Genomic DNA, 14,208 nt, shown 5'->3' on the forward strand with positions numbered 1-14,208 from the left:
TGTTCCTGTCATCTAATAAACCTGGTTTATTGGCTGGCTAAGAGTCACGTCTGACTGCGAAGTGGGGGTGCGTGCAGGACCCTCTGGCTTCCCCAGGACCCCGCCTGGGCGGACTCACTGTGAGAAGCGCACGGAGGAGTATATGCTGAATGCTCCAAGGTCAGACCCAGGAGGTGAAGCCGTGTGAGTTTCTTGCCCTGAAGACAGTCTGCTCCGAGGGAGAGACGGCTCCCCAAAGTCCCAACTGGCTTTGTGGGGAGCAGTTCCAGAGCATCGCCCGGGGACTCCGTGACAGTACTGCAGAGCGGGACAGGAGCAGGATAAAAAAAAAAAAAAAAAAAAGTCCTCCTGTACTGGAAACAATATGAATGCCCTAACAGCAGCCACTCTCCAGCCACCCAGCTCTGAAGGCAGCGCCGCCGCCAGCAGCAGCGCAGAAGTAAGGGATTACTTCTGATTAAAAGTGATGGGGGGGAGGGAGGGTGACCAATGGTAAAGGGAGCATGACTGGAAAAGTTTGTGCACCACTGATGTAGATCATGGGTTGCAGTGAGCTTGTTACAGGCAGAGCAAAGGAAGGGAAGGAGGTCATGAATGGGAAATATTTGCTGGTGCCAGGTACTATACTCTAGCTCCTTGGGCTGGTCACTCTTGTGCATCCTTTTACTTGAGCAGATCAGTTGTCAATACCACAGATGCAATCCTGGCCTTGAGCCTGCTGGCTGAGTTGACTGCATCAGGCTAGTGCTTCAGCTAATTTCAGGATTTTACTCTAGAATCTACTGGCTGAAGTTGGGATGTGAACTGCCATCCAACAAGATCTTCACACAAAGGAACAAACAGGCAGTGTAGTCACAGGCATGGAATTGCAAAATCTGGAAGGAATTGAAGCAGTTGTTACACTGCACGTCATTTACTTTGTGTTACACATCAGGAAGATTGGATAGTGAACATGCAGGAGCAATAAGAAATTTATTTCCAAAATGTTCTTTAAAAGCTTCAGTATCAGCTGTTCTGAACTAAGTAGTCCCCCCTTGAACAGAAGACTATGAACTTCAATTCCATCTCAAGGAACAATTTTATTACAACAGGAAACTTTTTCTGAATATATTCATACCAAGACCAGCGTTCAGTACAATACAGGAAGACAAGGTCCTGCTTACTTTTAAGACATTTTCCATAAAAATCCTTTGAATACAACTTCTGAAACGAGTTTTATTCTGACATAATAGTTCTTCAGCCACTGTCCTGTTTAGACCCTTTTACACCTGCTCAGGGTAAAGGAGATGTCCATTTTTAGTTTTTTTTTCAAAACAACAATGCTAACTTCCTGAGTGGTTAATAGAGAAGGCAGAGGAAGCAAGCAGAAAACCTATCCTAAATAAGAGAGATTAAAAAAAAAAGGAAACAACAACTGATTCTGCAGAAACAGGATTACAACAGAGAGTAATTGTTGGCAACGTCATTTCAGAAGCAAAAACACTTCATTCTGCATTGTCATCTAGCAAAGAACCATTTCGTTCACTAAACCCCAAGACCAGAAAGTGCTTCTGTGCCTCCACAGGCTGATGATGTGGAATTAATACATGCTCTTGGCCACCAACATTATTGTTTGCTTGTTTTCTGGGTAAACTACTACAAGGATTAACACAGGAGAAGCAGTCAATTTAAAACAGCCACACAAACGTAAAAAAACCAAATTCTGCTTAAATAAGCAATCAAAATAGAAAGCTAGCATCACCAGTTACTCTCAAGTCTGGGGTGGGAAAAGGAATCACTTTACGGTGGGATTGGTGCTACAAAATGGCATAGACATTAGCATTATACAAATAATAATAAAAAAATACCTTTCTGACAACTTTGCGCACATGGTTAGATATCATCGCAATACAAACTATACAGGGAGGGATATAAATAAGTGTTTTGACATAAAAGCCCAATACTTGCACTGTCAGTTTCTGCAAACACTGCAGTTAGAAAAAACACACATGCATTATCAAATGTAAACATTTACATCATATAAAACCTTAGAAATGCTGGAAAATGCCAGAGGGACTCTTCATACAAAATCCACCAGCACAAGAGGGAAAGGGAGTTCAGAAATTACAACTAAAGACAACTGAGACAACACCGAGTGTAGTTTATTACATTTTTAATAAAAATGTAGGGCTCTAATTAAATGCTCCGTTCACTCAGAAACCTCTGTGGAATGTCTGTATGTTCTGAAAGCACATCCTGGGGAAGGTTTTAGAAACTAACTGTAAGCAGAATACAGCAGAGAAACTACAAATCACTGAAAACAAACAAAAACTCTGTTAATATTTGCATGAAGATACTGAAACCTGGCCCAGGGAAGGAAGGAAACAGATGGATAAATTCCAGTTGTGCTTTTCCTAACCAACTCCCTCTCATGTGGAACATCTCAGAAAAGATGATCAAACTGATTAATTTATTTTGGCTCAGAGCTATTTAAATCTCTTGTTACAAGAAAAAAAAAGCATTAAACACAAACGAAAACCCTCTATACAATTATAAAAATCAATCTTGTCTAAAATAGGCGGTCTGAAAACAAGTCCTGTCCCCCCCCTCCCCATTCTAAAAAGTCACAAGTAATCAGTAACCCTTCAGCTAATTTTCATTTGGTTCAGACATACATGTCCCTGAATGAGCTTCGAGGTCTGACAGATCTATCAAACCCATAGCTTGCCTACTTATTATATCTTCATTGGCAATCCTATTGCTTACACAAAGCCTGAAAAAACGAAGACTTTCAGAGGATAGGACTAAGCAGTACAGTGCTGTAGTTCTCATGCACGAGATACCAGATGGGGTGATCATACAACTCTTACAAACCTCTACAACTATCTAGGTTTTGCCTACATGTCTAAAAGTATAAACTGACCATTGCATGGACATTTAAAAGTGTGTCCAAGCTCAAACAGTCTTTGGAAGTCAGACCACGAGAATTCTACTTTTTCTTTTCCTTTAAAAAGTTTAAAATTGGAAGTTAAAAAAGAATCAAATCTTGAGATGCTGTTAATGTGGCAGGAATGCACAAGTGACAGGGAAGCACCAGTGAGTCCTTGAAAGTTCACATAATCTGCCCAGATGTCATAAAAAGAAACCCCCCAGCACTACATGCAAAACCCCAGCTATTATTTTCTGTTTGAGGGTTGAGTTCCTGTTCTAGCCCCTGAACAAGGCTGACAACAGAAATAGCCACTGATACATTCTATTTGTGTTTTGTTTATTAAAGAATATACACTTTCCAAATGAGTTAGGAGAGCTTCAGTTGGAAAAGCTAGACTGGCAGGTGGTACTGCCCTGCCCTACTCCTGGGAGCTGTCATTGAGAGCACGGTTATATGGGAGAGAGGAAAAGGACATACCTGGGGTAGAGAACACGTTAAATAATTACATCAGCTTTGTTGGTGATGAGGTTTGAATGAGGGATTGGGGGGAGAGATGTTCAAGTGTTTTTTTTAAATGAAAAATGGACAAATCTGCAAGTTCCTCTGAAGAAATCTCTTAATGTTCCCTGGCTCTACTCACAGTAAAGAGCTTAAGAAGGTGTCTCTTGTCAAGTTAAATTCATAGTCTTTCTTGTTTCCCTTTAACATGGGCGCACAATATGAATGGGACCAGAAAAAAAAAAAAGAGCAGCTGGAAAACAGGAACAGTTAAACAAGGTTAGACATCTGGTGCCAAGAGGTAACCTGCACTTGGCTGCTTATTCAGCACGTCAAGCCAGAGGGCAGGGTTTGCAGGCTCACCCTTTACAACAGGGCCTTGAGCTGAATCATGACAGTCCTCACATGCTGCAGATTCAAGGAAAGGTAGAAAGCACCGAGGGACATTAGCCAGTCCAGACTTTCCTTGCCCATCATGTCTAGTCCTCTGATTTGGACTAGAAGGTGCATGAAGACAGGGAACACAGGACCTAACAATGCGACAAGAGGAGGATAGATATTGCTCATGGGCTAATCCCAGTTGTCAAACTGCTTCTTAGGTGTCATCTTCTGATTCCAACAGATAGAATCCTGGAGCGGCTTATAAACTAACACTAAGGCATATTCTAGCCCAATATATCAGGTCTCGCTCTCATGATTTAAAGGAGTCTAATCCCTTGGTGCATCCCCACTTGCCAGAAGCGCCTCAAGTGAAAATCCCTCAACTTCCTCAGCTGCTAAAGAGCAATTTGGATCAATCACCAAATGCCAGGAGATGCCCAAGCTCCATCTCTTGCAACTAAGAGTCACATGATTAAATCACTCCTGATGAGCCCAACCTGGTGACCCTCATTGCCATGAGGCAGACATGGTAAGATTCTCAGCAGAGTCTCTTGTTCTGTGGGGAGGAAACACAATTAGCACCTAGGAGGGAGCAGCTCACCTCACTCTGCAGAAACCCCTTTGGCTGAGCTAGCAGCCACTGGAAGGCTCTGAATATGTTACCACCCAAGCTTACTTAGCCAAGAAAGATAACCACAATGTGGAAAAAAACAGGCAACTTCTGTAGGTTACTAAAACATTCATTTTCTACCCCAAACACCATGGCTTACATGCAGCATCAATTAACATAGATGGGAACCGGCCACACACAGCAAGGGAGTTCTCATTCTCACATACAAAATCAATCTCATCTTGGCAAACGCACACAGAGGCCCGGAGCCGTGCTGCCCTTTATCAGTACCACTGTGTCCTAGAATTGGCCAAGTCAACATGTCAAAGAAGAAGAAGTGGAAGAGTAGCGGTTCAGCGCACACACTAAAGAGGAGCTGTTGTTTGAGATGTATATACGACATTCTGGGGGAGAAATGTTCAATGCCAGTGACAACACAAGGCCAGGATATGGAAACTGTTCAACAAGGTTTGTCTGGGATTTGTAATACTTGATTCATACATTCCTGGTGGGCATCAATCAGTCCCCTGCCCAGGAGCATCATAAAACACCAAAGCAAAAATTCTTCCCAAACAAACATATTGGGGAGAGGGAAATTTATGCCTAATTCTGAGACATCTGGCATTGGCAAGAGTAGGGTACTGGACTAGATGGACCATTGGTCTGTTCCAGAACAGGAATCCCATCATTATAAAGTTACTGCTTTTACCTTTAATGAAGACCAGCTCTTCTGGGAGGAAGAAGACACCTGTATGAAGATCAAAGCACCAAGACATACCCTGTTGTGCATATCCCTACCAAAAACGGTATTTTAAAGCTTGTCTCTTAACTGTTTTCTTTGTGCCTTGCCACCTGAAACTGACAATAACAAAAGGGGCAAAACTAGTGGTTCTTAGAAATGACAGAAAACATATAGTGCATTTCAGAGGTGGGATTATAAACACTTACAAAACAGCGGTAATGCTTCTCCTAGCACAGTCAGTTGAGATGCCCTCAGATGCCTCCTCTTAGCTTATAAAGGTAATAAATTAGTTATAAGGATTCATGTCTAGTCCTTTCTATTTACAACGGGGTCCTGCTGAGGAAATGCCATCACAACAGAGCAGCTTCCTTAGCTCTACAAAAATATTAACATCTTTCCAGTTAGTACAAAAACATTTTGTAAGTAAATTGGTCAAATTATTCCCCACCCCCTGCCAGGTCTGATGTTAAAAATGTTTCAGATGCATTTACTCTCACAAAATGCAGGTATGTAATTTGAAGAGCGCATCTCAGCAGCTGGATGGTATGTCAGTCTCCAACACAGGTGTGCTTTTTCTGGAAGCTGATCCCTTGTGGAGTTCATGCAGAGTTGAAGAAGCCCTGTCACTTTGTCACCTGTTCACCTTTAGCAGTTCCTTTTGCTTAACGTGTGGCTATTACTCATCCTTGACTTTTTTACGAGCTTGATCATGCATCTTTTGTTGATTTGCTCTGGGTGTCTCATGCTCCTGCATTCCTGAGCTCCCCCACAACTTCAGCGTTGGAGGTGCTTTGCTCAGCTGGGGTGAGCCCACCGTGTCCTTACCACAACATGTCCTATGCGGGGACCCAGACGCTGGTGAGGGCTCTTGTCCCGCACAGAGCTCTCTCTGCTCCCGGTTCTCTCTACACTGGGAGGAGACACTCTTGTATTCCACTGCTGTAGTTCCATCCACTTGTTCAGTATAGACCCTGGCCATCAACTGGATAGGGTAGGACCCTTGGCATTCCCACTCAGCTGTGTTAGTCTCCTGTTCATCACTCTCTGACCCTTGAACTGCTATCTGCGGCACCACAGTAGGCATCTGCTCTGGGTTTGGGGGCTCTGAAGAGCTACCAAATGCTGATCTTGGTCTGGTCTCCACCCAGGAAGCTGCATGAGGGGCAAGTCTCCATGGCGCACGCTCCTTGTCCGGCTTGGCCTCTACTTTCGTGCCATCCTCACTCACAGGCACCAGCTCTGGCTCATCAAAACTCACTTCTTGGACAGCTTCTTGCTTTTTAAAGGAGTCTCTGCGCTCCGACAGGTTCAGCCTCCTCATGACAACGACCTCCTGGTCACGGTCGTGCCTTTCCCCTGTCCAGTCTCTCATTCGGGGGGTCCCTGGGTAAGCCACAGCACACAGCTCTCCCGCCTGGACAGGAGTCTCCCGCTCCCCCAGAGCCTCCCCCATCCCATCTCCTGGAGGCATTTCCAGTGTGAGCTTCCGGCTGCTGATGGTTTTCTTTTCTGCTAGGTAGGTAGCAATTTTCTCAGCAGATTGGACTCGTTTTAGCAGAGGGGACCTGGGGCCTTCGGCACTCCTGGGCCGAGACACTTGCCTGACAATGGTGGGGGGAGATAGGGTCTTGCCCTGGAAGGAATGAACGTTTTTGGTGTAACTTGGTAGTGGCGATGGGGACCTCTGAGGAGAAGGCGGCTGTGGGACTGAGGAAGGAGTACATGCAAGGGGAGATGGGGGGATGCTGCTGGTGGACTTGCGGCGCCCCACCTTGTAACGCTGACCACTGAGCTTCGGCACTAGCCCATGAAGAGAGCTCGGTCTGATGTGTCCTGCAGGAGAGGTGGGGGTGCTAGAGGATGGGGAGGTGCTCTGTGGGGAGACAGAATCTGCCAGAGAGAGAGAGAAAGAGAGATCAGCTCACCCGAGATGAATACTATGCTCACATTCCCTACACATCACAGGCTTGGGCAAGGTCTGCATTTCCAGCATCAGCCTCACATACGGTGGGCCTGAATGAAATGTCCGCCAAATCAAGGCACTTCCTGAATGGTTTGGAACCTGGCTACCTTACTCTAAGGAGCACTGCAAGTTACAGGGGGATCCACGTGCATACGAACCCAGCTGCAACCACAGCTGACCTAGTGTTCCCTCTGGTCATTCTACCCTGTGCTTTATACACTGCATTTCTCCTTCCTTGCCCCTTACTGTGAATTTGCAGGGAAATGTTCATTTACTCTGGAAGATTATTCCCAAGAGCCACTATGATCCTCCAACATGTCAAAATACCTTTCGAAAGGCAAGTTAGCAGTTGGGGAAGACAAGCCCTTTGGCACAAAGCACTGTCACCATAAATGCATGAGTGATAGAGACACCCATCTGTACAAGTTAGCATATGTGTTCTGCTTTGGGGGAGCAGGCTCAGAGCGTCCACAAACCCCTGAGTGAACCCTGGAGACCCAGTCGCATTCCCAGCCTTGATCCTGTTGCAGGAACAGCCTGAGGGCACACGCTATACAGCCACATACACCACCCATTGAATGGACAGAGCACGGGGCAAGCCATCTCACAAGTAGCAGAAGCTATAGTTGGGTGCGTGATCAGAACTAACCCCTACCTAATGGGAGGTCTGGAGCAGGGCTGCGGCAAGGAGTTGTAGGTCCAGGTGACAGACTGTGTGTGGGAGATCCTGGAAGGCTCTCGCTTGATGACAGGGAGTGATGGAGGCCAGATGAGAAGCTCCGGCTGGTGTGCAGTACAGTCGTTTGCTTGGAGATCTTTTTGAAAAGGCACTTTCTCCTTTGAGAAGAAAAAAGCCCCAGGGGCAGGGTTTACATGGAAGGGCCCATTAGAAACAAACTTCACAAAACCTCTTTTTATTCCCCTTAGGCATTAAAAAACAAGATTTCTCCCAAGTCTGTCTTCTAGGGAGGTCTACAACTCCAGGCTGAGTTTTCAGCCAAAAACTCAACTCTTCAGGATTCTGCATGCTATGAACAATGGGGAAAGGAATTTACTGCATCACCATTTCAGACAAAAGATGCCTTATAAAAATATTCTTTAGCAAGATGCAAAGAGCCAGATCTGCCAACAAGCACATACAGGAACCTTACCATTAAAAGCTACCGCAGCCATTAACATCCAGGGCATTTTTAAAGTAAAAATCTCTATTCTTTGCCCTTGACATCCACAGCCTGTTTCACTGAGCCTTCGACCTCTGTTCCCCAGGGCATGCTATAATATAGCACTGCCAGGCACCATGGCCTCAAGAAGCTGAGTAAATTCCCACCCCTTCTGTTTGTGTGGAGCAAGGGGATGCTGGCCCAAGAGCAAATACAGAAGGCGCTGGTCTCTTTGGCTAACACTGAGAAGTATCATTCTCTCTGGTTGAGGCAGCATTTAGACTTTTCCTTCCCCATCTTAGGTGAATAAACTCACAGCTCCCCCAGATACTTCAGGGCTCGCGTGCCGGCTTCTCGTCAGAGCTACACAGAGATGCCTGATAACGGAAGTCATCCTGTTCCCAGACTATTTCTACTCACCGGTCCTGACTGTCCCTTTTCCTGCTTTTCTTACTCCTTCTGGCCATCCTGGTCTTGGAACTGTTTTTCCGAGCAGGACCGATTTTGATGGATGTGTTCTCGAGGGCGGTGGTTCGCAGCGCTACTTTGTTGCCACTCTGTGAAATGCACCAAGCGAGTTGTTGCGACGCACAAGACACGAGCATGTTTACAGCAGATTCTAAGGCCAGAGGGGCCCCAAAAGAATCATCTTGTCTGACCTCCCGCGGAATAAGTGACTCGGTCCACCAAGCCGACAGCAGGAGTCACTGTCAGAGTTGGGATCGGGACTCAGGTAGTCTTGGCTCCCTGTCCACTGCTCAGACTGCTAGACCACGCCTCGCTCCTGGCATAGGTTAGTGAGGAGGCTGAGCTTCCATTTCAGTGGTGCTCTCACACTGAAGTTTCAGTCTCCAGCACAGCCTATGGAATGCACCATTGCCCTGAGGGGCCCCCCGTAATTAACCATATTGAGGAAGGGTGTAAACCCCATTAAAAATCTCTCGTCCGTGGGCCATAGTACGTACATACACTTGTCTCACTGTTGCTGAGTCAAGGAGACAGGACTAGGGAGCGGACCCTCCCCGCCCCCAGGGCCCAGTCTGCAGAAACACAAAGGTCCCAACCAGCCCACGAGAATTGCCTTTTGAAGAGACAGACGTTTTGGGCAGCCAGCATCCACAAGGAGAGCTGCATTTCCGCCAGGCGGCCTCTAGGGCAAGGGGCTTCTCAAACTTCTCCACAGCGTTTCTAGAGAGCACTGCGTTGGATGTGCAGCTGTTCTGCAATACTCGATCAATACTGTATGCTGACCTGGTCACTGGGATATTACTGTGTACACATAGTGGTCTAGTTTAACAGGGGGCTGTAAGGAAAAAGAAGCAGGAAGAGAAACTGCCCCTCAGCCAACACTTGTGGGCTATTATGGGCCATTGGCTCTGAGGACTCAGGCTCAATATTCTGCTGAGCTTACAGGACTGGGTTTGTCCAGAAGGGTCTAAGCCCAAGAACACAGAAGAACAAAAGGACTACAGCAGTTTAAAAGGGACACGCTCTGAAGAGAAGGGAACCAGAGTTCAGACACCTGTTGGGTGTGTCTGAAGAAGTTAGTCCTGCCTACGGTACCGTTGGTGGTAAGCCACAGACATGCCTGGAGACTGTTTGTTGAATTAAAATCCTCTTTTCTGAAGAAGCTTTGTTCCTACTGTTAAAATAAGCAATAGGTTTAAGACGGCTGTTTGGTCACGGAACAGCTCTGGTCACACAACCCCGAAGGGAAGAACCTGGGTGTCTGAACTCTAATGGGTAAGCACGGTCCATACACAGGGTGCTCTAGCCCACGGCCAAGTCTAGGAGTGAGAGAACTGTGAAATTACACCCTGGGATAGGCAAAGTCGTGTGGCCTGACACCTGAGGGGAGCAGCAAGAGACCAGAGAGGGGCAGCTAGTCCTGCAGTCAAGACAGTCTTCCCACCCCTTTGCAATCATGCAGCCCCACCCACCCTCGCATTTGGGACCTCATAAAATCCTTAAGCCAATTCCAACCACTGCTTACATGGGAGACTACATTCGGCTGGATTTTCAGCTTCTTTTAATAGAATTTGCGGTGGGAAGCAAAGAGGAGCAAGCCAGGCCCCAGTGACCTGCCAGCTCTGTATATCCCATGTTTGAGAACTCTGCTCCAGGGGAGCAGACGCAGCATGCGAGTCTGTGGGCAAAGCCAAGCAACAACAGAGAGGGTGTTATCGCTGGACTCCTGCTGATTTGTGAATTCCCTCTCTCTCTTTCAGATAATTAAACTAAAAGTTTGCTGCTCCAAGTCTTGACCAGCAGCTCGCTCCCGGGGGCTCAGGAGGCATGTGCAGAGGTAGCAAAGTGTTAGAAGAAGCTGCACAAAGAGAGCAAAGCACCTGGTGCACGTTTACGTCCAGAGCAGGCTGCTTACCTTTAGCAGCAGCTCCACAACATCCATGTGAACTAACCCTAGCACAGACTCTCCATTCACGTGTGTGATGAGATCCCCAGCTCTCAGCCCAGCTTCCTGGGCAGGGCTCCCATCTTCCACGCTCTGGAATTGAAGAACCAGGAAACGTTACTTAGGCAGATCTTCAGGATTATTCACACAGTGTTTAAGCTTCATTGCCAGTCGGCACCACCTCCCTCTCCTCTTGAGAAAACATTAGTCCCTTTACACCACTGCTGCTCGGCATGCAGAGCACAGTGCTTTGTGCAGCACGACGCTGCTCCCTTCACGTGCAGAATTCCCAGCCAGTCACTTACCCACACCATGTGATGCACCGTGTACACGTCGCTGTCCCCCATATACACACGAATGGCGCGCAAGGTGAAGCCATATTTCTTTCCAGAGCTGTGGATGATGATGGGCGGACGCAGGCTGGTGATGCTGAGGGAGGACTCCCGGCTCGGGGACGAGTCCCGAGAAGATGGGTTGGAAGAGAGAGAGTGTGGGGAGATGGGGCTCATGAGGGCTCCACTGGTACAGTCATCTACAAACAACAGACAGTGTCCGTTTCACCTTGGATCCCCCGCGCCTGCCGGCACTCTGAGCAGCGGGGAGTCAGTCCTCTCACACCAAAGAGTAACAGGGCTGCCAAACTCTGCTGTTTTTAACAGGACTTGGCCTGGCAGATAACCATATGTAGAAACTTCTTTGCCCGAGTGAGGAGCACCTCAGTCCACCCCACAAAGGAGCCTAAAAATCTCACTCCCTTACCATTGTCTGCGCAGTTTGTCTCTCTTTGCTACTCTCTCAGCTTAGGCAGAGGGCAGATTTGCCAGCTTCCCTCTTGCCAAGAGCTGGTTCCACTTTGTGGCTCTTGTTCAGGGTTATCATTGCATGGGTCCCACTGCTGAGGGCACAGAGGAACCCAAGAGGGCATAACTGAGCAGGGACTGCCTGGGAGGCCTCCTAGGTAATGCTCAAGCTGGTGAAAGTGTAACAGACAATCAAAGCTACAAAGGGCCGCCATTTGGGGGCAGGGCAGCTGGAGCCAAAGCGCAGGAGTGCATGGTAGAGAGGTTCCAGACTGAAACATGCATTCGCTAATTACGCAGCTAACACTGCATCAGAGTCACTAGCTGCTTCCCACTGACCTGCGGTGATGATCAGGGACAGGGCTGAGACAGAGGCAGATTTAGGCACTCTGCTTCCTGAAGACACTCTCTGCTTCTCCAGAGTGTTCTTCGGACTCCCCAGCCTGCGGCCCAGCCCAGGCTCCAGGGCTCTGGGGGTGGAGTTCTTGGTGCCGGTGCTGTTGCTCCGCAGGCGGATGCGGTTCAGACTGACAATATCAGCTGGACAAATAGGGAGAAAGGGGCAACAATGCTACTGCAGTGCCATTCTGCTGCTGGCCGGCTGGGGATGATTCTGAATCATTCACTGGAACAGTATCATGTCTAAGGGCCACAGCCCTTCCTGTCACTTCCCCCTCCTCATAGGTAACCCGGAACTGGCAAGGTTTAGACTCTGCTGCTAAGCAAATGCCCAGCCAGGGCCATCTTGTCCCCAGGGGGTTATTCCCACACATGGCTGTCTCCCCAGAAGCCCATCCCCCATTTGGCTCCCTCTTCCATCAGTTGCTCCCTCCCTAGCCTGTCAGTGCCTATTCAAGGGTACATGTGGGGCACCCTCTGAGACCACACACGCTGCCACCCCGTCCCTCCCAAAAGGGATCAAGGAAAGACGAGCTAGCACACACAGGGGAAGCGATCACCGTCCCCTTGAGGCACGTGATGAGCCCCCTACCACCAAGTGCCGCAAGCTCGAACGCCCAGCCACTCTGCACGGTGCAGGCTGTTCTGAGCTTAAAACACCTACTCTGGAGGTCTCCAACTGTACCCGTCAAGACAGGCAGGGAAATGATGGGGGAGAGAGAAGAGCGTGCCGTGCCATGCCAACAGGGCATAAATACAGAGCATCTCTCCCCTGCACTGGAACCATGGGGAGTAATGGAGAACCCTGGAGCTAGGATTACCTGGAGGCTCTCCAGTGGCCTGGTCCTCTACCAGCCAACCCAGCGTAAATGTCCTGTACAATGTACACTGGCTCCTTCCCCAGCAGAAGGCCAGACACGACGCTGGGACCCAGACTTAGCGCAGAGCTTTGCCAAATGGCAAAGGTGACGCCTGCGGTGTCCTGAATACCCAGCTCCACCATCCACAATCCACGTACCTGATAACGCTGAGGACTTTGCTGCTCCTCCTGCCCCTGCTTCAGGGTCCCCCAGCACAAACATCGGCCTCTCAGCCTTTACAGAGCCTGGGCAGGGGCTCTCATCTTCGGAGGAGAAAGCAAACTTCGGCATAGTCTCCAGGCTGAAGGTGCTGGTGAGGGTGGCAGGGCTGCAGCTTCGCTCATGCCGGGAGGAGTAGGCCGTCGAGCCGCAGGACGTCCACGATCGGAGCCTGTTGATAGGGGAGAGATGGTCTGAGAGAGTAACCGAGGCTGGGGACACCCCCACTGACACAGCACCACCACCATACTATAGGGCACAGCCCCCTTGGGCCACTTCTCCGACTTCAGGGCTAACTCGATTGCTAGCAGCCAAGGTCCCTGCTCTGGGGACTTCACCATCTCATCGTGGTTCCAAATCAGTCTTCTAGGAGGACTCACCCACGGCTGGATCTCCTGCCGCCCCCTCAGCAAGGGGACTCCCCCACCCTCTGTCAGGCGACTGCTGGGAGCAAATCCCCGTATTTTACCTAGAGCAGAAGCAAAGCCCAGTACAAATGAGCGGCAGTGCCCAGGGCTGGCTGAGCTGCCAGGCCATAACAACAGTGTGAGAGTACACACCCCCCACTCACCCCTGCTGCCTTCGGGAGTCTGCTTTCCCCTATAGGCACAGGAGCCTCGTGCTCCATGGAGGGAGATCTGGACGGTCTGCACCAGTGGCGGTTCAGCCAGGTCTCTGCAGCATCGTCCCTCCCAGCTCACCTGGTCTCTGTGCCCGACAGCCGGCTCTTGTCTTCGTCTCCTGAGCTCCTGTCCCACCGCTCTGTCCTGTCCTCTTTCTCCTCGCTCTGACTGCGCTCGGAGGACGAGAAGCTCAAGTTGGAGTGAGCTGCTAGGTACTCAGAGCTGCTATAAACCTGTAGCAAAGAGGCCACCAGAAGGTAGAGTTCAGGCAGGAACCCACAGCACTTTACACCTTACGGTCCAGCCTCTGCCGGCATGGCTCCACCAAAGTCACTTGAATTACCGAAGCAGAGACTCTGACCACACGTCTACAGGAATCACCCACCCACCAATGAAATGCAGCCACCTCTGAGGTCAAACAGCTACCACATCTCACAGCAACTCCACAAAACAATTCAGGACAGAGTGAAGAATAATAAATCCAGGAGGATTCTAGGAAGCAACCAGCCAAATGGGACCTTGGTGAACACTCCAGGGTTAATTCTCCTACCCTGGGGCATGGTGCCATGGGATCCTTATCCCAGAAAAGTCAAGATCCAGACTTGAGCTCTTATGAAGGGCAGCACCTC

At 48.9% G+C, this 14,208-nt stretch overlaps 1 protein-coding gene across 9 annotated transcripts in view; it reads right to left on the minus strand.

The window, feature by feature from the left end:
• Nucleotides 1-1,059: 1,059 nt before the first annotated feature.
• MAST3 (microtubule associated serine/threonine kinase 3) overlaps nt 1,060-14,208 on the minus strand; it is a 71,610-nt gene continuing 58,461 nt past the window's right edge. For all 9 annotated transcript variants that reach the window (XM_042862008.2, XM_065578609.1, XM_065578608.1 and 6 more), the window contains 8 exons: nt 13,658-13,812; nt 12,896-13,128; nt 11,818-12,018; nt 10,984-11,210; nt 10,649-10,771; nt 8,686-8,822; nt 7,761-7,942; nt 1,060-7,032 (listed from right to left, as the gene is read on the minus strand). In XM_042862008.2, coding sequence (XP_042717942.1) covers nt 5,819-7,032; nt 7,761-7,942; nt 8,686-8,822; nt 10,649-10,771; nt 10,984-11,210; nt 11,818-12,018; nt 12,896-13,128; nt 13,658-13,812 — 2,472 coding nt within the window. In that variant the 3' untranslated portion in view covers nt 1,060-5,818. The remainder of the gene's footprint in view (nt 7,033-7,760; nt 7,943-8,685; nt 8,823-10,648; nt 10,772-10,983; nt 11,211-11,817; nt 12,019-12,895; nt 13,129-13,657; nt 13,813-14,208) is intronic.

This window comes from Chrysemys picta, chromosome 25 (assembly GCF_011386835.1).
Source record: "Chrysemys picta bellii isolate R12L10 chromosome 25, ASM1138683v2, whole genome shotgun sequence".
Classification (NCBI taxonomy): Eukaryota; Metazoa; Chordata; order Testudines; family Emydidae; genus Chrysemys; species Chrysemys picta.